The sequence below is a fragment of the Alligator mississippiensis genome, chromosome 3 (assembly GCF_030867095.1).
Source record: "Alligator mississippiensis isolate rAllMis1 chromosome 3, rAllMis1, whole genome shotgun sequence".
Lineage (NCBI taxonomy): Eukaryota > Metazoa > Chordata > Crocodylia > Alligatoridae > Alligator > Alligator mississippiensis.
The window spans coordinates 75,334,251-75,360,831 of NC_081826.1; the positions used below are offsets into that span (position 1 = coordinate 75,334,251).

General features: G+C 42.7%; 1 protein-coding gene across 7 annotated transcripts in view; it reads left to right on the top strand.

The window, feature by feature from the left end:
* PXDNL (peroxidasin like) overlaps positions 1 to 26,581 on the top strand; it is a 421,482-nt gene that overhangs the window by 123,460 nt on the left and 271,441 nt on the right. For all 7 annotated transcript variants that reach the window (XR_002093899.2, XR_002093901.2, XM_014606787.3 and 4 more), the window contains exon 2: positions 12,852 to 12,923. Coding sequence is in view for 5 of the 7 variants with exons in the window: in XM_014606787.3 (XP_014462273.1) it covers positions 12,852 to 12,923 (72 nt within the window). In the remaining 2 variants the exon portion in view is untranslated. The remainder of the gene's footprint in view (positions 1 to 12,851; positions 12,924 to 26,581) is intronic.

Consider the following 26,581-nt stretch of genomic DNA (forward strand, 5'->3'; position numbering starts at 1 on the left):
CATACAATCATAATCTAAATTCTACATAAGGCTACCATCAACCCTGACACAACGTAGACCTAACACCTTAACCTGCCACAGGTAAAACAGGGGAACCATAAAAGCCAATGTCCTGCTTCTATAAAATGTTGTCAGTATAAACTCAAGAGATCCCATGCTCCCCACTACAGAGGGAGAGAAGACCCCTCACAGTCCATACCAATCTGACCATGGGATAAAATTCCTTTCTGACCTTAGATATGCTGATCAATCTGATCCTGAGCAAAGGGGCTATACCTTCTAGCTGACTTTTCTCCCAGCAAGAACATTGGGACGCCCTAGTCAAAGTTCACAGCTTTCACTGTAGCCAATACCAAGTGCCTCTGGGAGGGCTTAAAAACACCCTGAAACGTATAGCAGAAAAATGGGGGGAGGGGGGAGGCAACAGCAGAGCCCAAAAACATGGGAAATACCCAAGGTATAAAATATACCTATGTAAGGTAGCAATGCCTAGGCTGCCCAACATCTTCTTGAACTCCTCCAGTGATGGAGAGTCCACAACCTCCCCAGGCAGTCTGTTCAACTGGTTCACTGTTCTAACAACAAAGACGTTTTTCCAGATATCCAGTCTAAACTTACCTTGCTACAACTTCAAGTCACTGGTCTGCATCTTCTCTGCAGCACAAGTAAAAACATGCTTTCCCTCTTCTTCGTGGAAGTCCTTTTAGTATTTGAAGACTGTTATCATGTCCCCTTTTAAGCACTTTTTCCACAAGCCGAACGTACCTTGCTCGTTCAAGTATCTCCTCGTATGACTTGCCTTCCAACCCCTTTATTGTCTTTGTTACCTGTGTCTGGAACCTCTCTAACTTCTCCATGTCCTTTTAAAAATATGGAGCCCAGAACTACACACAGTACTCGAGGTGAGGCCTAACCAGTGCTGAGTAGAGAGGCACTATCACCTTCTGTGCATTGCACCTAATGCTTCTATTGATACATCCCCAAACTGCATTCATTTTTTGTGCAGCTGCATCATGCTACAGACCTGTATTTAGTCTATGATCTACCAAGACTCCCAAGTCCTTTTCCAGAGTGCTTCCATTCAGCCAGGTGTGATCCATTTTGTATCTGTGTTTTGCTTATTCCTCCCGGGGTGTAGGACCTGGCATTTGTCTGCATTGAACTTTATCCAGTTAGCTTTAGCCCAGCTTTCCAATCTGTCAAGAGCCTTCTGAATTGTGCTCACATCACCTCCAACATGTTCTTAATCTTCCCCAGTTTTCTCTTGTCTGCAAACTTGCTCAAGAAGTTTTCTGTGGCAGCATCCAAATTGTTAATAAATATGTTGAACAGCAGGAGCCCCAGGGCAGACCCTTGTGGAACACCACTTGAAATCTCCTACCATTCCTACATGGACGTGTTAATAACTACCCGTTGCTTGCAGCTGTTCAATCAGTTATCTAACCACCTCGTAGTAGTTGATCCAGTCCACATTTCTCCAGTTTGTTTGAGAAGGTCATGTGGGACCCTGTCAAAAGCCTTGCTGAAGTCCAGGTACACTATATCTACAGCATTCCCTTCATGCACCCAAGTAGGTACTGTGTCAAAGAAGATCAGGTTTGTTTGACATGATTTTTTTCATAAATCCATGCTGGCTGCTTACGATCAGCCTTTTCTCCTCCAGATGCTTGCAAATGGTCTTCCTGAGGACATGCTCCAGTAACTTTCAAGCTATTGAGGTGAGGTTAACTGGTCTACAGTTCCCTGGGTCCTGCATTTTCTTTTTTTTAAAGGGGGACACTACATTGACCCTTTTCTGGTCCTTTGGTACATGGCCTGCCTCCCATGACTTCATGAAGATCATTGCCAAGGGCGTCAAGATCTCCTCTGCCAGTTCCTTCAGAACCCTGGGATGAAGCTTATCAAGCCCTGATAACTTCACTGGCTGCTGAGAGCATCACTCAGCCCCTTTAAACACACCTGCAGGCATGTCTTGACAACAACCTCAGTCTGCTCTAGCAAGACTTGTATTTAATGCTGTATCTGGTTCTGGCTCCTGACTCAGTTTTTTAGCTTTCCCGATCCTCTTGGATCTTCCCTGAAATTGGGTACCAGCTCCCTGATTCTCCTGGCTTCTGACCTTGGCTTGTACCCCAGGCTACGTCTCTCAGATTTCCGCTTCATTGATCCAGTCCCCAACCTAACAACTCGGTAACCTGCACTTCCACCCAGCTGACCTCCTGTAGTTGCCTTTCAGGGGCCTGTCTACAGGTCCAGCTGCCTGCATCCTGCCTGAACTCTCACACCTCTGTTGTGGAACAGAAGGTCTTTTGCTAAAGTGTTTTCATCTTTTCAGCTTCCCCTGTTTTTTAAGAAAGAAAGCAAAGCTAAAGAATGTCATTTGCAGTCTGCCAGTGCTGCAATTAGGAGGATGTAGTTTCTGTGAGTAGCTGCATTTATCAACAGGACTCTCCTGATAAATGTAGCATCTCCTGCCTACTCATCTAATTAGAGTCCACTTAGCAGAAATCAGTTCAGGATTGCTATCTTTCAAACCTGTTAGAACCTAAAGCTCTTGAATGCTGTTTTGTACTCAGTGGAAGAGAAACTTTCCCTTTCCTTCAGGAAAAAAATGTCTATGATTGTTTGACTTTGAATATGGTGACATCATAATATATCAATGAGGGTAGAGAGTCACTCTGAGGCGGTGAGTTATGGCCGTTACATCTCATGATAAAGTGGCTCAGTACTCAACTGCAGTTAAACAACTTGTATTACAGTGTCTCCGTCTTCAGAAAAGAAGACTGTTAAACACATTGGAGCCATTTGTAAACTTTACTTTTCTCTCCAAGGAATTTGTCTTATTAATACAACAGAGTTCATCATTTCTTCTGCTTACATTCCCCCTTGCCTCCCAGTCAGCTGCTCACATCTCTCACCATGCAACTAGCTTGTCGGGGGGGTATAAGTCAGACACCATATCAATCTTCCTAATGCATTTACTATTTTCTTACTGACTTTTTGGCCATGCTTGAATATCTTTTATTTGAAGCTAGGAACAATAATGCAAACTTCTTTTGAGTTGCATTCTGTTTAAACTTGATAAACTTGGTTTTGGAGTGCTGCGGTGGGCTGCATTCTACTGAGTCCACTTGCTAATATCACCTTCCTTTTTTTTCTTCTTGTAGAAGAGTAGGGAGAAAAAAACAACAGAGTCAAATCTTGCAGGCAGCAATGTTCTCTGTATTGCCATCTGTATGTATGAGGAGAGAGGTGCAAAACCCCTGTTCTTTTCTGTTTTGCTTTAGATCTCTTTGGGGGATGGGTGTGGTGGAAATGAAGAAGCTTCCCCATCCCCTTACTCTGTCTTGCCAGGAGGAAGTGAGAATGGGAAAAACTCATTCTGGAATCCAGGGGGTGGGCAAAAGAAGGCTTTCCCCATATAAAATATGGAGAAAACTTAATCTTTTTACACTGTTAATCTTCTTTGACTGGGTCCTCAGGCTCCTTCTGTGTGCACATAGCTGGCTTGGGTGTATAGTGATGGTATGGTATGCCAGTCCCCTGTGTCCCATGAATAAATGCCCTTTTTTCTGTGGAGAGAGCTGCAGAAAAGGTCACTACGCCTAACACTAAGAAGCCTGTTAAAGGGACAGGCAGTGAAACCCGTTCCAGCTTGCACTGCCCTTTGAAACTCCCTTTTGACAATGAGGGCCTAGCCAGCACTGAAGTTAGGGAAATTAGTGCATAAGGATGGCATTTTTAAATTATGTGGGCATAGTTTTTCTTCACCCCAGCATTCTCTGAGGCATTTTTGCCTGAAAGAGCCTAAGGAATTTGTGAACTGAAACCAGGGCCGTGTCTTCTATTTCCCCTGTTCCCTTGAACAGAAAATCATTTAAAAGACCTATGCTTTTAAATAAGAATGAAGCCAGCTAGGGTTGTATAAAAATATTTCTAAATGGCTTTGGAATGTAATAGGAGTTTTTTAGCTATTTGTGAAATTCTGTAATACTGATTCTAATTCTCCATTAAATTCATCAGGTTGGTTAAAATGAACATTTATGGTAAAGTTACTAGAGGGGCACCGATACATCGGTTCATATCGTATCAACACCGATAAAAGGAAAATTGACATTATTAGCAATCGGCCTTTTCTGACTGACATGCCTGATAATGTCACCAATAAATGCCGTATGCATGCATGTAGCCATAGGATGCATGTGGCCCGCCCAGCAGCTTGCAGAGCAGTATCTGGCTGGTAAGTCTGTTGGGGGGGAAGGGGCATGGAGCAGGGCAGATTGAGGCCCCTGTGGCAAGGGAGGGGGTGGGGCTGGGGCTGAGGCAGGTGCTGTCCAGCCAGGGTGGGGTGGCGGATGGAGCCGCAAGTGGCTCATCTGGGAGGCTTGGGGAGGGGGGGGGCAGATCCCCCCTCTTTGTGTACCTGTGGAGGAGCCATGGGGGTGTGGGGCCCCCCAGGACTGTGCATGAGGTGAAGGCGGGCTGGGACTGGGGACAGCGCTGGGTTCTTCCTGGAGGGGGGCCTGGACCAGGGCTGCACTTGGGTGGATGGCAGTGGCACTGGGAGGAGGGGGCTTTGGGGGGCTATGGCAAATTCTGGGGTGGCTGTAGCCCCCTCTCATGGACCTCCCCACCCCAGTACCACCAGCAGCCACCCAGAGTGCAGCCTAGGCCCAACCCCTCCCCCACCAGGAAGAGACCAGCATTGTCTCTGGCCCCAGCCCCCAGTGGCAGCCTGCCCTTGCCCTGCACACAGATTGGGAGGCATCCTGGAATCCAGGGGGTGAGCAAAAGAAGATTTTCCCCATAGAAAATATGGAGAAAACTTAATCTCTTTACACCGTTAATCTCCCTTAACTAGGTCCTCAGACTCCTTCTGTGTACACATAGCTGGCTTGGGTGTATAGGAGGGCTATATACATTTTTGCACTTTCAACTTTGTTTTTAATATTCTTATAGTAAAGGCTTAATGAGTCAAGTTTCTCTTCCACTTGCTCACTCTCTCTTGTGTTCACTCGCTGTCTTGCACTCTAACCTCCCCCAATTTTGTTATGCTAGAGGTTCTTGACCACATATTTCTCAGTCTGCACCTTTTGTCAGAATTTTTTTTTCAGTGTTGGTATGGAATTGACTTAAATTTCTATTGTTTTGTTTTTTAAATATGTTACTGATGGAAGCAGGGAAAACAGAATAAGATTTCTTCATGGAAAGCAGTTGGTATTTTGTTGATACATAGACCTCAGTGTATTCTTGCATCTGTTAAAAAAAGGGATGGTGTGGGGAGTGGTGGGGACAAAGCAATAAAGTAAAATTTTGGAGAGGAACAGCTGATGGGAGCTTGCTTGAATTCAGGCTACCATACCTAAATCTGGAGAGAAATTTCCTGAAAATCCTAGGAAACACACCTGCACATTACTATACAGATGTCTCTATTCCACAAAGATGCCCTTGAAAGAGTATTGCATTTAATTATATTAAATATGGCACTGAAAAACAACTGTTTGACAGTGTAATAGATATAGATATACATTGGTATACTATGGGAATTTTCTGTATTATTTCAATTTCTCAAACAAAGTTATGCTTAAAAATATAGGCTAAGAAACGTACATATCTGTTTAGCACACTGCTCTAATACAGGGGAAAGCTGAGTTCTTAGTGCTTTAATCAACCACTAAACTATCAGTACTCTTCCACTCTAATCTTTCATATGTATAATCTTTACCCAGTAGATGGCAATCTAATTACACCCCTGAATTTATTTTATATTCAATCCAGTAGAGAGCAGTAGTGTACACACATGCTAGCAAAAGCATTGAAATACCAACAAGCCTGTTATTCCAGTTCAGCTCAACCTACAGCAAGCAGTGGTTCTACTACAGATACCAGTACAAAGCCCCTGAAGACTTGGAAACTTGGTTTTGCAGTGCTAGCCAAATTAGCTAGCATTGCATTTTGTCTGTGTTTGCAGATTCTTTAGACTAGAAAACTGAGGATTTAAGAAAATATCAGCAACATTCCCTACCCGTCAGTAGTTCTATAATTATTTGATTCCTCTTTCTCTATCTGCAGGGCTAATTGAATAAAAAGAGACAGACACCTGATCATGTGAGGAAGAATAATGAAGCTGTCAGTTTGGGCTAGTAACTCTTCAATATATGGTCCCTATAACCTTACTGTTCTCTGCCTGGTAGTCATCATGTATGATTAGTTTGAGTGTTAGAAAATTAGGATTGTCAAAAGCAATTATTTTGAGTTACCTCTCTGTTCACTGCTTGCATTTGTTACCTTAGTTGCTGCAGAATGGCATGCATAGGCTAATTAAAGACTAATGCAAAGGCATCTGTTTTATGAAGTATAGATATGACAGTAGCCTTTATGAAACCTATATTCTTTTGTGTCAACATTGTAACTTCTGTGTAATTGTATTTCATAATTTAATGGTTTCTTTTCTTACCTATAGATTTAGTTAAGAATGATATAAGGTAGGGTTAACTTTCAACTTAAGGGCAATGCTACACGTTCAAATTAAAGCTAGGTAGAAACCAGGTCTAGAGTTGTTACACATTTTTAAGTGCTAACTTTATAGCTAGTTGTTCTTTTTATAGCTGGTTAGTCATTTTTTATCATGTGACAATTACTTTGCACATGTGACTGGTCTAAATGTATTGCTGAATTAACCAATTAATTGTTTACATGTATCATGTAGCAAGGACCAAGGAGGTCCTTTTCATTATGGTTTGTATCTTGCAATAATGGCAAAACTGCATTTATGGTAAAAACTTTTCATTATGGTTTGTATTTTTCATTTAAGGCAAAACTTGCTAAGGGACACAATATTGTCAGGATGAAGGACTTAGACCACTACCTGGTTTATGTCTTTGATAACTCCATGTTTATCAGGGAGAAAACCCAAAGCACTAGAATGAATGAATGAATGAAAATAAGCATTCTTCCCTCAGAACCATTTTTTTTTTTTTTACTACTGAAGAAGTTCACACATTAACTTAGCAAGTAAATTGGATGAGCTTCCACTTTTAAAAAAAATTGTCTGGTCCTCATTCCAATTCAATTCAATTTCTTTTTTCTACATCTTGTTTTCATTTTTTGTCCTCTCAACTGTCCTCACACTTAAATAACTCCTTCTTTTTCATATCCCAGTGGAACTACTCTTTAAAAAAACCTTTTATTTCTTAAAAACACTTCAATGCAAAAGATGCACAGATTCTATATCACAAGTGGCCTCAAAACTTGAAATAATTAATTTGTTTGGCATATTTTGATGTTTCTCTGTACCCATTCACCCTAAAAGTGTGTGCATTGAATGGTATACATGTACATGCATGTGTGCCAAGAAAGCAAATTAAAAATATTTTTGTTGAAATTAGAGTGGGTTTGAGAGTATTGCTTGTGGCTGTAATAGTCTAGGGCAATATGTGAGAAGCAGGGTTTGTTGAATTTTTTTTTTTTCAATAAAAGATTTTAGAGACACGTCTAAGCACAAAGTGCCCTTCCTCCATGAAATACGGTCCAAGATTAATACTAGGTAAAACAATTACTTTTATGAGACTTCATGATGTAAATGGAAACAGTTACCTGAAGAAGGGTAAGAGGAAAATGAATCTGTGGAGCAAAGGTAAGATGTCAAAAGTAGTTAGAAAACAAGTAAAAGACAGACAACCTGATGTTTACATTGGACAAGCAGAAATTTTATATATGAAAGAGTGAATGGACACCGATTTGACATCAGTTCCAGAAAGACACAAAAGCCTGTGGCAGAATACTATAACCTCCATGGACATCCATTACTGATCTTAGAGCAGCTGTTTTTAAACAACAGACGTAAAAAAACAACTTGATCATGACATTGCAGAACAAGAAATCATCCACAGACTGTTAAGTAGAATCTGAACAGAGACTCTGGATTCTTAACCCATTACCTGGACTAGTTTTTAGTACCCTTATGTCCCTCAACTTCTTTGTTCATCTGTTCAACTGACTTGCATCTCTCTTGGCAGTGTCCCCTTCTTTTTCTTTCCCTATCCTTTGTATTTAAATTAATTTAGAATTATAGAAAGGTCAGCACAGTTTGGAGAGGTCAGCAGCCTTCAGTGGTGAAAGAACAGGTTAGGGACTATTTAGAAAAGCTGGACAAGGTGCCGGATGCAATGCATCCAAGGGTGCTGAGGGCACTGGCTGATGTGATTTCAGAGTCACTGACCATTATCTTTGAAAACTCGTGATGATTTGGAGAGATCCTGAATGATTGGAAAAGGGCAAATATAGTGCCCATCTTCAAGAAAGAGAAGAAGGAGGATCCAGGGAACTACAAACCAGTCAGCCTCACCTCAGTCCCTGGAGAAGTCATGGAGCAGGTCCTCAAAGAATCCATTTCTAAGCACTTGGAGCAGAAGAAAATTATCAGGAATAGTCGGCATGGATTCACTAAGGGCAAGTCATGCCTTACGAGCCTGATTGCCTTTTATGATGTGATAACTGGCTCTGTGGATGTGGGGACAACAGTGGACATGATATATCTTGACTTTAGCAAGGCTTTTGATACCATCTCCCACAACATTCTTGCAACCAAGCTGAGGAAGTATGGGTTGGATGAATGAACTTTAAGGGGGAAAGAAAGCTGGCTGGATCATCAGGTTTAATGGGTAGTACAATGGCTCAATGTCTACTTGGCAGGCAGTATCAAGTGGAGTGCCCCAGGTGTCAGCCCTGGGGCCAGTTTCGTTCAGTATTTTCATTAACAATCTGGAAGGAAGGGATGGATTGCAACCTAAGCAAGTTGGGGAGGATGACACTAAGCTGGAGGTGTAGTAAATACACTGGAGGGGTAGAGCTAGGATTCAGTGACCTGGATAAATTGGAGGATTGGACCAAAAGAAATCTCATGAGGGTCAATAAGGACAAGTACAAAGTCCTGCATTTAGGACAGAATAATCCCATGCACTGCTATGGGCTTGGGACCAGCTGGCTAAGCAGAAGTTCTGAAGAAAAGGACCTGGGGTTATAGCGGACAAAAAACTGAATATGAGTCAGCAGTGTGCTCTTGTTGCCAAAAAGTTTAACAGCATACTGGGCTACATTAGTAGGAGTGTTACCAGAAGATCAAGGGAAATAATTATTCCCCTCTATTCTGCATTGGTGAGGCTACATCTGGAGTACTGTGTCCACCCACTATAGAAAGGATGTGGACAAGCTGGAGAGAGTCCACTGAAGGGCAACAAAAATGGTGAGAGGGTTGGGGCTAATGACTTCTGAGAAAAGGCTGAGGGAACTGGGCTTATTTAGCTTGGAGGAAAGAAAACTGAAGGGGGATTTGATAGCAGCCTTTAACTACCTCAAAGGTGGTTCCAAAGAGAATGGAGCTAGACTGTTTTCACTAGTGACAGATGACAGAACAAGGAGCAATGGTCTCAAGTCGCAGCAAGGGAAGTTTAGGTTGGATATTAGGAAAAGCTTTCTCACTAGGACGGTGGTGAAGCACTGGAACAGGTTACCTAGAGAGGTGGTGGAATCTCCATCCTTGGAGGTTTTTAAGACCCGGCTCAACAAAGCTCTGGCTGGGATGATTTAGTTGGGGATGGTCCTGCTTTGAGCAGGGGGTTGGACTAGATAACCCCCTGAGTTCCCTTTTATCCCTAAATTCCTATGATGTTATTCCTTCGTTTAGTATCTCTGCTTTCTGAGGGCATGTCCCCATGAGCAGGGCAGGAAACTGCATTCCCCAGGGACAACTAGGAGCAGCACATATTTATGGGCAATGCCCCTGCATGTGTGTTCTGGTGCGTGGCAAGTTGCCCTGGTAGGGTAGGGGAGGCTGGTGCCTATAGTCTTACCGGGGGTCCTGGGGGCCTCCCAGGACTCCAGCAGCAGCGATCCAGTCATGCAGAGCTTGGCTGGCAGCCAAAGCATATCTCTGGCCAGCCAGTCCCCAATTTTAAGCCATGCAAGCTGCCAAGTGCACTACCCCACTTTTTTCTGGAATGGGTTTTTAAGACCAAGATCTCCCGGTGTCAAAAAAACCTACCGCGCTGCAAATTTCCAGCATGGTGAATGCCTGCATGTGTGGCTCCACAGATGGGTCTGCAGCATCATGAACCACAAATGTATGCTTGTGGGGACATGCCCTGATAGTCCAGTCATAGCATCTGAAGAGGTAGGTTGTAGCCTACAAAAGCTCTTGCTTCTCTGAGTTAGTCTATAACAGGGGTTCTTAACCTTTTGTAGACTCAGGGCATCCCTAGGTAAATGTCAGCTGTTTTCACTAGCTTTGTTTTTGACTACAGAAAAACAGTAGAGGAATTCTTTTCTTGCAAAGATCACAACAGGGCAGAATCTTTTTACTACTATTTGAAATCTGGTTTTGTTTTGTGAATCTTGTTTTCACACCAGCAGGGCTAGCATTGCAGGGCATCCTGTGACACCCTTGAAAAGATCTTCAGGCACCCCAGGGTGATATGACAATCATTGGTTTATAACGTGCCACACTACCCTGCCTTTTGCCTGTATAAAAGTAAAAGACTGTTTCAAAGGAAACAGGGTCATTATTACTTGTGAAGTAGAGAGAGGCTAGTGAGGAAAGAAGGTAAATTGCAGTGAGCTATAAAGAAACAGTCTCTGTTCAGCCCACGACTTTTAGTGTTCAGTAAAATAATGAATCCTTGTTTTAAGGCTGTCTTTGGAAGGCATTGTATAGACCTCCCTTGGGGTCCAAAAGTAAGTAGTTGTTTTGTGAAAAGTTTTCCCTCATGCATGTTTCATAGTTTCATAGATGTTAGGGTCAGAAGGGACCTATTAGATCATCAAGTCTGACCGCCCCACCTTGTTTCTGTCCTTTATCGTTGTTTCTGTGAAAGTTCATTCTGTAACAGTGATTCTGTTTAGTTTCACCCAGATGGTTTCCTTGAGGGCATTTTATTAGTATTAGTAGAATGCCGGTGTGCTAAAATAAAAGGGAAAAAAATCTAGCATGCATGTTTCCTTGGCTCCCTCAGAAGAGATTTGCTGTGCTGTCCCTAATCATTGAGAATCAGACTGTGGTTAGTTGTCAAGGAGCTCACTCTGTACTTGGATGAGTAGTCTCTCTTGAGGCTTAGCAACCGAGTGAAAAATAAAGAGCTTGTGAAAAGAACATACCTGCATGAAAAACGCAGAAAATCAACACATGCAGAAATGAAAGAGGGAGATGGAGACATTCCTCTAATTGCTCTTTATGGGAGATAGCCCTCCTAAGAGGCTGTTTAATTTCCGAGTTAAAGTTCAGACTGAACCTTCCTAATCCTACAGGCTTCCAGTGCATCAGAGCTATATTCCAAAACAACAACAACAACAGCACACACACCAGAATGAACGCACAGCAAAAATCTATCAAAGACAAGAATACTCAATGACCTGTGGGGGCACATTTCTCACCACTCTCTCTCCAATCTCTCAGTTCTAATCCTCAAAGGGAATTAACAAAATACCTTTCACAGACAAGTCCACAAACTTCACTTCATCAACCTACTAGATTCAAAAAATCATGGACTTAATATAGACATTGAATTTATGACTCATTTTAACCTGCCTGACATCTGACTCGCTAAGTAAACTCTCTGTCTCATATACTTGACCACCTCAATTTACATTTTAACTGACTGGCTTTCTTGCATATATACTGGCTTCTGACTGCTTTACCACTCCGTCCAGGAAGAGCACAGGCCATTTGCAGATGCTTCCTCAGCCTGAGGAAGGGCAAAAGCTTGCTAAGAAGAATTTTTCCAACTATTTGAGTTGGCCTAATAAAAGATATCTGCCTCAGACCTATATTGATATTCAGACGTGGGGTAGGAAGGAAGTATGAGACAAGTAGGGCTAATGAAAAAATGTAGGTGTAACTTTATGTGAAGTGATATAAAAGAAACGTTTTAGAATCAAGGTATATTGAATGGTACAACTTTAGTCATTACCTTTCACCATTCTGGTATTTTTACAGGAAACCATTGTTTATTACCCTACAATATATTTGTTCAGTGCTAATTGTTAAAATGATGCGAATGGGACCATATTCAAGATTGCAAATACTTCCTGTGAACAGGAGCTGCTCTTTCAGCAGGTTTTCAAGTACTTTTTGTCTAAAAATAGTAAATCTCCTGCTGCATTGAAGGTAGAGAAAAACATAGTGAATGTATTCTTTAAAAAAAAAAGAAATCTGACACTGTGATTGTGATCACAGAGCCAGGCAACTTCCTGTTTTTATTTACTTGGTTTTTTAGTTCGGTTGCTGTAATGGGTTTTTATTCCAGTTGCTAGTATAAACAGAGTATAAAGCATTCCTTACTTGTTTTATTTTCTCTTTTTAGTTGTAATCTTTATAAAACTAGCAAAAAGAATTTTGATAGATGTATTTGTCACGTGAAACGGCATGTAGCCTTTGCAGTAGCCCAAGCTGATAGGCCCATGGTGAGGTGTGCATTCTTAATTTGTCATGTTGAGGATTGCCCTGTCTCAGTCATATAGTTTCCAAAGAATGTATCATTGAAGTCACCTACCTTCACAGGAGGTACCATAATAGTAGCTCTTCCCACATTTCTACTAGGAGGTACACTGTCTGCACAATGGGGAGTAAAGCGCTACTGTGGTGGGGGCCCTAGTTTTAATGGCCTAGATGTACAAACAACAGCTTTGATTCTTTGTTCTTCCCTCACAGGAACTCTGATCTAGAGTGAATGTAAGAGGAGGATCTAGAGGTGCATCTGTATAACTTGTTAAAAGTGAAACAACCCCCCTCAGATGCTTCACTATTAGGAAGTAAGATAGAATGATCAAGTTTCCGTTTCTTTTTTTTTCCCTCCTAGGGATTTGCGATTTAACAGAATACAAGAAATCCTAGCAGGCACCTTTAGGAAACTGAAGAATTTGAACACTCTGTAAGTATTTGCAATTTGCTATTGGTATTTTTTTTCTGGCTTGCACTGTTACTAGCATTTTAATTAGTATGCTATATGCTGCACTTTTCGTAACTCTCCTCCCTCTTTACTGATCCCACATTCTTTGTGAATCAGTCCTACTGTATACAAATATATTGTTATCATTTGAAAGTATTTAGAAAAAAACACTTAAAAAGATATATATTTTCATCATATGGATGGTTTGAATGTTTAGTGTATTTGCACTTCATTTTCAGTGTTGCAGGTCCTGTTTTGTACGTACTTTTATATTGTGAGCTTATTTAGCGTGTGCTGTGTATGGCATAGGAAGCAATAAAATCCTCGTCAAAATGAAAATCTAAGTATACTAATATTCCTATTACTCTTAATTTAAATGACTGAGACTTGCTAAGCAGTCATGTGGCAAACGATGAATAACCTATAATGAGTAACATATATTTTGAAGCAGATTTCTAGATTAATATTCATTTTGTTATAACATCTGAAATTCTTGAATTTACAAACATTTTTCCTAACTACCTGGCATTTATCCATCTGTTCACAAATAATTTTGCACCATATACGAAGAATAAATGTCCTGTTTCATTTGTTAATGAGTCAACATGTAGGGACAATATTTCCCTTTCCCCTGCAAATATAAACAACTGTGTTGCAGCAGATTTGGAGCCCAGTTGAGCAGGAATTGAGGCATATGGGTTTGGAACTATAAGCATATAATTCCAGTTGCATTCAAATATGGAATATCCATGTACTTAAAATTAGGCACATGTTTTAAGTATCTTACTAAATCAAGGCTGTGATAATATTGTGTTGTACAGAGAGAAAGGGTTGGTAATGCACTACATACTCATGAAGAATAAGGAATGCTAGAAATAATTGTTCTCTAAAGAAAAAAAAAATCAATTATAGTTGACAAAATTCACAGTAACCTTATTTAAGGAAATTAACTGACATTGTCACATGGACTGAAAACCTGGCATTAAAAACAATAAACAAAGTATTATGAGGCTGAACAGCACTCTGGTCAGGTTGCAGGATGTGGCCACTGGCTTTGGTTGCAGAGTCATCTTAACTGTTTTGATGGTTTGTTGATGATCTGGGGGAAGTGTGTGCATGTTTGGAGAGGGTTAGGTGGTAGCATGCAGAATTACAGTTGTAGCTAATTCCTCATCTGAAAGGTAGGAAATAGGTTGAAACACAGCCTGGAAAAATGCAAGAGAACATAGAGAAAAATAACCTGAAACACCGTGTTTTGATATAATGGAACTACTTGAGAATCAGGAATTCAGAAGACCTCTGAGGCTGATTGTGAACAGAAAATGAACACAAGGGTGAAATGCGTTAAGGCAGAAGGAGGGGAAGAAGAGAAGTAATTGGCTTAGATATGCAGAAATATAGCATATCACCAGAGAGATGAGAGCACCTCCATTTACTGCTATGGTAAAAAATGATGCTAGAATACTCTGCTGGCTTTAGTTTGAAAGATGACAAATTAGGAACTTGTCTACAAAAACAAAATAATTTTTCTTTTGGAGAAATTGGCTTATGAAGAGAGATTAAAACTATGATGCATGCACACTGACATAATGGAATTTGTTCTTTCCATTTTCATTAACAAAATAAATATATTAAAAATCTTCCCAAACCATCTCAGTGGTTCTCATAAATAATTATGGTGTTTAGCTTCACAGGATTAGACTTGTAAACAAGGTGTAAAGTATCATGTATTTTTTATTTTCAGGGTGTTAAATAAGAATTTTGTGTGGAGCAATGGGCATAAAGTTCCTCATAAGTAGATTTTATTTCAGGATCCAGGCATAAATTAGATGAGCTATTAGGAAAAGCTATAAATGAAGGGAAAGAGGGATACTGAAGAAGCAAGCCATCAGCCTTGTGTTAGGACCTGCTAATATGGATTTGGAGCACCAGGTTAGTGTGCGGGCCGGGCGCGAACCCGGGCCCTTGGTCGCGCTGCACGCAGGCTGTGGCCAGCAGCCCGGGCACACTGGATCAGAGAGGGCGGGCGCCGAGCTAGAATTAGGCACAGACACGTAATGGTTGATTTTAAGATTGTTTACTTACACCGAGATGGTCGCGGTGCAGGCTGGAAAACTTGCTTGAGTTGCGGTTACAAACAGAAAACACGAACAATCACGTGGAGTTTGCTAGGCTCCACGCAGACAGAACTCCGGATGTCCAGGACAAGGGTGCCTCAAATAGAAAACTCGTCGATACGTCTTATAGAAAGTTACCGCTCGAAGACGGGAAGAGGAGGGCGATGGATCAGGCCGCCAAACTCCTCTGAATAACACACAGGGTATCTATGACCCTGCCACACACCCAGAGTCCCCACGAGATGGATGTGGAGTCCTCTTCGGCTTGGGCGGAAACTGCTCAAGCCTCTTATATGGCTAGCAGGCCAATCGCTAGCCACCACGTGGGAATAATTTAGCACTAGCCAATAGCGGGACACAAATTTGCATACGAAGAGTGGGAACTCTTTGCACCGTGCATTTCTGTGTTGCAAAGAAAATGCACCCTGCAAAGACAGCTGCAAAGTGGCAGGAACTCTCTCCTTTACACACGGGTTCTCTGTGCAGCAGAACTCCACCGCGCAATGAAGCTGTAAACCTACGGGGATAATTCTTAGTGCCGAAGCACACACACAAAATCAGACCTTTGGGTCATGACAGTTAGTTTTAAAAAGGCGATGTGAGTCTTTAATTGGTTTCTACAACCTTTTGGTAACCTGGGTACCAAATTTCAAATGACCAGGGTTAGCTCAGTGCTTTTTAGGTTCAACCAAAGGTTCCTGATATTCTGTGAATGCAGTTTAGGTTTCAAAGTTAAAGAAAAAGGCACGTAGGTGCAGCTCTACTTACTCCATTTTGACACTTTAAATTATGCCTGTGTTCAATGTGATACTCCATCCTCCTTCACTTCCTGTCCTAAATGTTGTGTAGGCTGCTATAGTTTGTTAAATAATTCATGTATTTTATCCTGGCTATGTCTGCATCAGAGTAGTGGGCAGGTGTATATTCCGCTAATTTAAATTTGAAAAAGACTTTGGGATACTTTGGAATGAAATGTGCTATATAAATGCAAGCCAGTGTTAGGTTTGCAAAATATGCATGACTGAAAAGATCACTCTCACAGAAAAAATGTCGGTAGATACACTTGGTTTATGTTTTCTGGAGGCTGAAAAATGGGAATAGTATAGAAAATAAACTCTTTCAGCTGGATACAAATATATGCAAGTCGGCTTTTTTCTTCCAGAAAGGGGTTGGTAACTGACTCCAGAGAATGTCAAATACTATATTGGACTTTACCTTTTGGATGTCCTGTAGGCTCTCATTTACACATACCACTGTCGTTCTTCTGTTAATGAAAATGTCACCGGCAGGGTCCTGCAGGAGGGCCGTGATCTCCTCAAGGCCCCCTTCCCGTGCCAAGTTGGCCCAAGGGCACCCTCAGTTTCTCGCCCGCCACGTCTTAGATGTTCAAATATGTTAGGGAGGCTGCCTTTACGCCCTCTTGGTCACTTCTCGTTGGATCCTATGACCCCATGGTTTCCCGGACCCCTCGGGGTCCCGTTCTGTAAATGGTGCTGTAAGGGGCATCCCAGCCTTAGGGGCTATGTGTGGCTCCTACCACCCCAATACCATTCCCCAAGCCTTGCAGATGTAATGCACGTTATTCTGTCCCTCTCTCTGGTGTTCACGCCCTCTCTGGCACTTGGGATCTCTGCAGCCCTGTCTCTCTCTCTCCGTGCCCTCCCTCCGGGCTCCTCAGTAATGCTGCCCCCCTCTCTGGGGCTCCTCAGTATTACTGCCCCCTTCTCTGGGGTTCCTCAAGCGCTACCCCCTTCTGGGGCCTTCTCTCTGTAGCGTGGTCCTCCTCTGGGGCCTTCTCTCTGTAGCGCGGCCCTCCTCTGGGGCCTTCTCTACAGTGCCGCCCTCTCTCAGGGCTCTTCTACAGTGCCGCCCTCTCTCCAGGGCCTCCTCTACAGTGCCGCCCTCTCTCCAGGGCCTCCTCAGTAATGCTGCCCCTCCTCTGGGGGCTCCTCAGTAATGCTGCCCCTCCTCTGGGGGCTCACCATGCCCGCACTGGGGCTTCTCAGCAACGCCCCCTTTCTGGGGCTGGGGTCTATGCACCCCTAATGCTGCACCCTTGCTGGCCCTGGGGTTCCCACACGGCTGTGGGTCCCCCATGAGGCCTCCTCCAACCCCTAATAGACTCACCCAAACCACCGGTGATAAACAGCAACACAAAATGCAAGCCCATCGGCTATAACTTAAATAGAAGCCGTCCGGCCATAACAACGTTCAATCCTACCAGTGCCCTTTAGCTCTCAGCAATGTTAGATGCTGCTCCTGTATCAGGCTTCCCCTCTCTCCGATAGCAGAGAGCTTCTTCCTCCTGGGCTGCTGGCAGTGAACTGTCTCTGGCCCCAGCCCTTAGGGTTTATAAGGGAACCAGGCCCTGCCCCTTCTGGTCGGCTGACCTTCCCTGGTTGCCCCGGGAACCCACAGCTGGGCTCCTCACTCATTGCTAGGGCTCTTTCCCTCATAGTTTCTTCTCTTTAGGAGCAGGGCACCTCAGTGCTCTGCGACAGAAAACTTACAAATAATAAAGTAGATATAAGAGCTATAAGCTGGCAAAACCCTTTAATCAAGGTTATAAAACTTTAAACTTCTTTTTTCTTTCTCTTTTTCTTTCTTTTTCTTTTAATTTGCCAGTGTCCAGCACTCATAGTGTTAGAAAAAAATTTTATATACTGATCATACTCAGTCACTGTAGTGGGACTTGGGTCAAGGGCCACACCATGGTGGGGCCCAGGTGCTGCACTCTCAACTGGTGTTCACCCCCTTATCTCAATGTGCCACCTGCCACAATTTGATGTTGAAGACAAGAATATCAGGAGGTGACTGTATGGGGTTTGTTGAGATGGGTACAAGTCTCAGTGTCTAAGCATCTTATGTGGGGCTCTGCCTCCTCTACACCCAACCTCTTTCCACTCAGGTGTTCCAGTGATGATTGAGGTGCTTCTCAGGTGCCTGTCTTCACATGGCAACAGAAAAGGTTTGGTGTGAGAAAAAGCAGCCTAGTTCCAAAATGAGCTGGCCAAGCCCTATGATTCTGGTAACGGTCTACCACCAATGATGTCCATACCACATAGAAATTACTAAAACAAATGACATAAGTAGTTATCTCTGATGTCTACTTGTGGGCCTAACTTTTTGGCTTTGTAGTGTGTGTGTCCACCTTCTCGGGCAACTGAGGCTCTTCAGGTTTTGCCCCCAGTTGCAAGCCTAATTCACAGAGCGGGCCTATATTGGGTCCACTCTTGTGACCACTCTTGGGACCATGGGTACTGTGAACCCCCATGAGGCCCTTGCAGGTACCTGGTATCCAGTGTCCTCAGGGTGGTCACATTCCTGCTGTGGGAGCTGGGGTTTAGTTGGTCTCCAATGAGATGTCCCCAGTTCTGGGGCCTGCACTGCTCTATAAGGGAAGTTCTGGGTTGATCTGAGCCAATGCAGACCCCTGCATGCCCCCACATGCCCCATGACTGCTGCCAGGTGCTAAGAGCCCTTGTGGGGCTCATTATTGGCTGCAGTTGCCACCTCCCAGCTTCAGGCAGTGCTGGGCATGATGCCCACTTATGCTTGGCTCTGTCCAGGCTCCGGGTCCAGGCAGAGCCTGGCTTCCTTCTTTCAGCCCTGCCCAGGGGACAGGTGTGCAGGAGAGGTGCATCTCTTGCCGCTTCCCTACCCTGCCTGGGGCGCAAGCATGCAGGGGGACATACTGCCTGTCTGTGGGTTCCTTGCCCACCACCAGGACAGCCTGGGATCCCATGGACTGTGAAGTGCCCCTGCGATCATTGCCCCAGTGAGTATGGGACTGGGCTGGGTCCCTGCTACATTCACATTTAACATGACGTACAAGTCTGCTTTTTAAATTATTTTTCTTACCCTATGTTTTCAGGTTTAGTAGAAATATAAAAGACATGTTTGAATTTTAAAAGAAAACAAAACTCAATAACAGCGGTAAAGAAAGAGCAATGGGAAAGTACAATGAGTCTTAGGAAACAAATTTCTAAATTGTCAAAGTTCTAATTTGTTCTAACACACCAGCAGAAAAAGCTGTACAATTGGTTTCATGAAACTTGGTAGGGTGACCTTTGAAACAATTTATACAACCAGAAATAGCTGGCGGCCTCAGTAGCTGTCTGTATATAAACTACTTCTGTCTTCTTGTCAATCTCTGCCTGGCTGCTTTAAGAATGAAAAAAATGGTGCTCTCCTTATTTGTAAGTGAAAGTGGGGTGTGCAAAATGTAACACACAGACTGTCAGGTATTAATTTTTAGAAAAGTTGAAAATTGATTTAGAAAAGTAACTAGATGTGAACTCTGTTTTATAATAATAGGCATTCTGTATTCTAAAATTTGTAATGGATTATTAAAGGCCTAATTCATTTTGCACTGAAATCAATTGGTGTCATTCCAATGACTTCCTTGAAATTGGTTCATACCCTAAATAGTTCTAAGCCAAAAAAAAAAGGTTGTGATTTTGGTGATCAATCCCATGCTTAATATTCTAGATAGGTTATAATAAAAGTGAATAGTCCACAATTAGAGCACACATTGAAAACTGTCTATCAAGTGGTCAGCACCTTCAAAAAGGAGATATTTTTGCAGAAGTCAGGATTACTTTGGAAGCAACTAAAGAGCAGAAGAAAGGGCCAAATAGTTGCATAGAAGGCATGTGAGGATTCTTTTTTTTCTGATGGCCAGGCCACCAGAAAGTTCTGCTGACTTGAACTGAAATTGTGTATGCTCAGCACTTCTGAACATCAGGCTCTGTATATAAAAAAAGAACAGAAGGTGCAGGCAGAAGTCTTTACTCCTTTCCTTTAAAATGCTTAAGTCTTGTTACAAGTATTTGCTTTTAACGATATACTTTTGTTTTGTTCTTATGGGGGGGGAGGGGGGTGGGGGTGATGGAGGAGAGTTAAAAAAAGAAAAGCCTAGGCCTTCTGTTTCTTAAATACTCTGCTTCTTAGCCCTAGATTAGTTATGTTCATTGCAGAGGAATTTATTATTATGTTGCACTCTGTGTTACTTTATTGATAATAATTGGATCCTTATGACAGAGTGGATGTACCCTGCTAAGCACTTGGCAAGACAGGGCTCAAAATCTTGGCTCAGACAACCAAAGACACCACAGGTGCTGGTAATCAGGCTGTCAACATTCCCCTTGGGAAACACTACTGACTATAGGGTAACTGCCCCTCAGGCAGCTGTGTTTCCAGAGAGTGGAGATATACATCTAGTAGGGAGATCACCGCATGTCATCCAAGAGGGTAAATAGATATTCTCCTTGCTGAATCTGTTTACTTTCTTGTCTTGAAAAGTGCTTATTTTAAGAGGTTCTGAGAGCTGTCTTTTGTTTTGATGCAGGCATAAGGGGTGTCTGTACATGTGCGGGGAGGCTGCTCTGACGCGCTGTAATTTAATTAAGATTAATAGAGTTTGCTGGCACGTACTAATTGATGTGCTCCAGCCAGCCTTCACATCTCATGTATCAACATCCCTACGCTTCAAAATGGCAGTGAGGGTGCTTTTAACTAAAACTCATTCCACAAGATTTAATTAAAGCACCCCTGCCACCATTTTGAAGCATGTGGACGCTGATGCATGAGACGCTGTGAGCACTTTAATCAAAGTGGCTCTCGGAGCCACTCTAATTAAAGCACCCCTCATGCCTACCCCTGGAGCATATGTCAAAGTGCCCTATGATTCTACTAGGAGAATGACTACCCTTCTGGTAGAAACTAGAAGTATACAAGAGTTCATCCAGTTTCTTCTGAGGGAAAAACACCCCCTCCCTTGCTACAGAAAATCCCTTGTAAGAAAGAATACTTGTACAGTCCCCTCTTGGTCTGCTCCAGGATGGGAGTGGAGCAGTGAGGCAAAGCCCTCCCACCAGTTCTCCTGGCTGGGGATCCCTGATCTGGGGAGTGGGCAGAGAATTTCGATAGCTGCTCCAGTCCATTCCTGGACCAGTCCAGGAGGGGTAGGTAAGCAGCTGCCTTTGCTTCCAGTCTCTTCCCCAAATCCAGTATTGCCCAGTTTGGGGAATGACTTTGCCCACTGATCCTGCTACTGTGCTCCCAGAGGATGCCTAATCATGATGAGTGAACCCAGAGGGTCTGAGAATGGAGGCTGGCAGGTTGAGGGAAAGAAGACATCCTGGACAGATTAAATTGTGTTTGTTGGAGTTTGTTTTCCTTTGCATGTTTCTAAGTTGGGTAAGTAAAATGCAAGGGATGGGGAAACTCTAAGGGGTGATAGGAGACAGCCAAGGCAGTGGCTCTTACCATTTTTTAATCTCAAAGCACCCCTCAGTAGACTCAAGCCCCCCTTCCATAATACTTGCAAATCGAGTGATGCCCACTTTCAAAAACTGATTGATATATTACAATGCTTATCTCCTTGCAGAGGAGCCAGGCAATGGGAGTGGCAGGGGCTCAAGCCTGCAGGAAAACAAATTGGGTTTGGCTCTTCAAATGGGGGAAACCCAGAGTTCCCTGCTTGCTGAGGCATGCCTGGGGATTCTGACTCAGGGCATGCCTCTACAGATGGGGAAAACTTGGCAGTTGCTCCCAGGGCTTCAGGGACCTGATTCTTTATGCCCTGGGTAGCATTTGGCCCCTGGAGTCCAAGTAATGCATGCCTGGGGCAGCTGGAAAATGTAAGCAGCTTTAGGTTGCCTGCACTCTCCACTTTAAAATAGATGTTTGCCATACAAATTCCACAAATTCCACTTTTTGTCTCAGCCACAAATTTGAGCATTTGTGGAATGACATAGGACATGGTTGTCTGTTGGCTTTCACATTCTGCCACAGGGAAACTTTTCATAGTGACCCAAAGATTAAGTCTTTTTGCAGCCTTATTGCAGGTTGGTTAAGGCCCTGGATTTGTGAATGGGCTGATTGGAGGTCCTGGAGAGAAAGGGAGGCTAAGTGAGGGAAGAGACAGACTGAGCTTAATAGGGCAGAGAGCCCTGGAGCACGCAGCAGGTGTCTTGATCTCTCACTTTAAATCTCGCCTGCCATGACTTGATGTAGTTGAAAAGAGATATAAGGTGGTAGTACCTGCTTAGAGTATGCCAACGTTAGCATGGGTCGATGTTGAGGTCTTCTGTGGGGCTCCTTCTCCCCTATACCCCTTTCCACTTGGGGGATATAGTGACCCTTTCCACCAAAGTAAAATAAAATTCTACCTGTCTCTACAAGTAGAGCAATAAGTGACACAACTTCTACTTCATTTGAGTTTCTTAATTTACCGTAAGAACATCTTCTCAGTCTTCTCATTTAGAGAAAGATGGTCAAAATGGTTTCAAAACAGTAATTTCAGTAGTACACACTTAGTCTTAAATGTGAAGAAAATCTATAGCTGTACTCTGTTTATTATAATTCAGAAAAGGACATAACATCATGAAAAAAGAGGGATTTGGGAAACTTGTTTTGTTTTGGGCAGAGACCACTCCAAAAATACCCAGCATAGCCTTTTATCAGACAGAATAGGTTCATGTCTTTCTAGACATGTGCCAAGTAATATATATGTGAAAACAGTAAATTTCTCCTACAAAAACTTACTTCATTTCTTCAAAATTAGTAAAATGTTATGTGTTTTTGTGTGTATGTTAAAGTGAAACAAAGAAGTTTTAAATATATTTTACAAATTTGCTTGGGGTGGATTACAAAGATGGGGATAGAAAATATTCACACATTAAATATTTTTGAAATTTTAAAAGTGTAAACTCTCATCTGAAAAAAGATTACATAAAAAGTAACATATTTGTTTTCATGCTTCCTGCAGTCTCAAGTTAAGAGTGTGAGGTTTTTTATTACTATTATTATTTTTGTAGTTGCATACATCTTCACCAGAACTGTTCAATAATTCTGATCACAGCAGTATTCAGTTAGTTACACAGGTACAAAGCTGGAAAAGTTGCTGAACAGGTGTCTCTGAAGGTATAATTTTAAGGCATTGAGAGGTGTTATATGAGAGAGAGATTGTATTTTAAGAATCTTTATTGCTGATGATTCACAAGAGAGAAAATGTAGCTTAATTCCCAGGTGTCTAGTTGAATTTTCAGGGTTGATAATTAAAATTCCCAAAATATACCTGCTTGTAAAATGAACATTTGATAAAGAAATCTTGAGCAGAGAAAAAGCATGCAATCAAACAAAGGTACCCAAAGCCACTCCTAGTGTCGGAACATGATTTTTTGTTGTTTAAAAAAAAAAATCAAAAACGTAACATTCCCTTTCTCTTCATAACAGTGTGCTTTTGTACAGGCCGGGATTCTTTTTTTTTTTTCTGGTTGCAGAGTTTTTTGCAAGTAGAAATGCCAGCTGCTTGCAATTGCAGTAAAAAAATTAACTTTCCAGAGTTGGAATTCAGAAAAGTCACTGGAGCTCCCTGAGCTGTCACTAAGCAACGATGCTGTATCCAATGAGGAAGTAAAGTGGGGTACATGATGCTGTAGGTAAGCATAGATAAGTTAGAAGTAGAAAATAGTTTTTTATTTAGTGTGTTTAAAAGCGGGGTGGAATTATCTAGGGAAGACCAACTGCTATCTGTAGGCCACAGAGATGTTTTTAATTTCCTGTTCCTATAGTCTTGTATACAGAAAATCACTTACCATTATATCTTCTTGTCAGAAAGATCTTTTACTGGTCCCTGGCAAAAAAGTAGCAGCAAATTACTGTGCACCGATGGAGTTTCTGAGCAAGTCTGAATTTCCCCTAGTTTACCTGCCTGTGAGCAAGGATTTTTAGATCCATGCTACAAGGGCAGGGTTTCACTGATAAGCAGCTTTATATCTGGGCAGGTATGCATGTATTCCAGATAGAAGAAAGTGCTGTCTCTCAGTGGTAATTGCCACTCTGTTGCTCTTCCTCATAGAAACGTATATGGACCTACACGGCATGACCCTGTGGTTAAACAACACTGAAAATTATAGAAAAAAAAGGGTTCTGTTGTATGTCTAATGTCTATATGCTATGAAGTGATCTAACTTAGCAAAAGTTTCAACATAATCATTTGGTATTCAGAAAACTACTTTAATTAAGTTGGAAGCTTGTAAAGTAAAGTATTCGGTAATTAAGAAAACAAGGTCAACAGTGAAGCCAGGCTAGAAACTGGCTTTCTTGAATTCCATTCTCATTCCTTTAACAGAGAACATCCTCTTCCTGCAGCCTCCTGTCTTAATCTTTTTTTTTCCTCCATCATATGCTACAAAGGGGAGGCCAGGATCATGATAAAATCTATCATTGAAAAGTGGTCAAAAAGTTTCCAACAGTTTTTTTGGTTTTTTTTTAATGGGAAATATCTTATTTATTTATTTATACAGAGCTTTCACTTTCAGTGCAATTTCAGTAACATCTTCTGCTTTGACCTGTTCTTCAAGAGAAGGAATAGTTGGAAAGCATTTTCTTCCACATATTAGCTCTCTGGTGTCAGGTAATTTTGAGTTTTTGTTTTCAGTTACGGAGTTCCTATTTTTCAACAGACTTTCCCCCTCAATTCAAAAACCAGAAAAGCAAACAGAATCAGTCATCTCTATTCATAATGTCTATGAATATGAGGCAGAATTTAAAATTTAAAAGCTAACATTAAACTGGCATTACCTAGTTTTTTTCAGCATTTGACATCCCACCCTTCTTATTCTATAGTTACTTCCATGTGCAGGATAAATGCATTCCTTATTATTGTCTCGCATCTGTCCCTTTTATCTTCTTCAGTTTTGTGCTTGGGAAAGCTGGCCAAGTATTCTGAAAATAGTATTGTCAACATTGATTTGATTTCTGAAGGGCTGCCAGTTTCAACTGTGATTCACTACTTACAGGCATTTTGGATATGTCTGTTTTCTATATCTGTGTTACATATGATCAGAGGCATTCATGCAAGGATGAGAGTAACTGCTGTATGGGATTCACTATCCTCTCATTTTCAAAATTAGTTATCTCAAAAGGAATCAGCAATGCAAATCAGGCAGGCATGTAAACAATCAACTGTTGAAAAGAAGTCATAGATTCATAGATGTTAGGGTCGGAAGGGACCTCAATAGATCATCGAGTCCAAACCCCTGCATAGGCAGGAAAGAGTGCTGGGCCTAGACGACCCCAGCCAGATGCATATCCAACCTCCTCTTGAAGACCCCCAGGGTAGGGGAGAGCACCACCTCCCTTGGGAGCCCGTTCCAGACCTTGGCCACTCGAACTGTGAAGAAGTTCTTCCTAATGTCCAGTCTAAATCTGCTCTCTGCTAGCTTGTGGCCATTATTTCTTGTAACCCCCGGGGGCGCCTTGGTGAATAAAACCTCACCAATTCCCTTCTGTGCCCCCGTGATGAACTTATAGGCAGCCACAAGGTCGCCTCTCAGCCTTCTCTTGCAGAGGCTGAAAAGGTCCAGGTTCTCTAGTCTCTCCTCGTAGGGCTTGGTCTGCAAGCCCTTAACCATACGAGTTGCCCTTCTCTGGACCCTCTCCAGGTTATCCGCATCCTTCTTGAAGTGTGGCGCCCAGAATTGCACGCAGTACTCCAACTGCGGTCTGACCAGCGCCCGATAGAGGGGAAGTATCACCTCTTTGGATCTATTCATCATGCATCTGCTGATGCATGATAAAGTGCCATTGGCTTTTCTGATGGCTTCGTCACACTGCCGACTCATGTTCATCTTGGAGTCCACTAGGACTCCAAGATCCCTTTCCGCTTCTGTGCCACCCAGCAGGTCATTTCCTAGGCAGTAGGTGTGCTGGACATTTTTCTTCCCTAGGTGCAGCACTTTGCATTTCTCCTTGTTGAACTGCATTCTGTTGTTTTCTGCCCACTTGTCCAACCTGTCCAGGTCTGCTTGCAGCTGTTCCCTGCCCTCTGGCGTGTCCACTTCTCCCCATAGCTTGGACAGAGTACATTTCACTCCCTTGTCTAAGTCACTGATGAAGACATTAAAGAGTATCGGTCCAAGGACCGAGCCCTGCGGGACCCCACTGCCCACACCCTTCCAGGTCAAAACCGACCCATCTACCACGACTCTCTGGGTGCGACCCTCCAGCCAATTCGCCACCCACCGGACTGTGTAGTCATCCAAGTCACAGCCTCTTAACTTGTTCACCAGTATGGGGTGGGATACCGTATCAAAGGCCTTCCTGAAGTCTAAGTATACGACATCCACCCCTACTCCTGCGTCCAGGCGTTTCGTAACCTGGTCATAAAAAGAGACTAGATTAGTCAGGCATGATTTACCTGCTACGAACCCGTGCTGGTTTCCCCTCAGCATAATTTGTCCTGCCGGGCTCTCGCAAATGTGAGCCCGGCAGGACAAATAATTACAATTGATAATTTTTTCAAAGTCTTAGGACCCTGTTGCATGTTGCACTTTGAGCTGCTACAATGTTGATCTGTGTTAGTGCTAGCTCGAGTTTGGAAGGTCACAACCCTGGAGGCAGAAATGGGAGTTGATTTGGTGCCAGAATCACTCTCTGGACAGTAGAGTTAAGGGGGTGGAAAGTTTGTCCACAAAACAGGAGGGTGGTGGAGAGGACACTGCATCCTGGGAT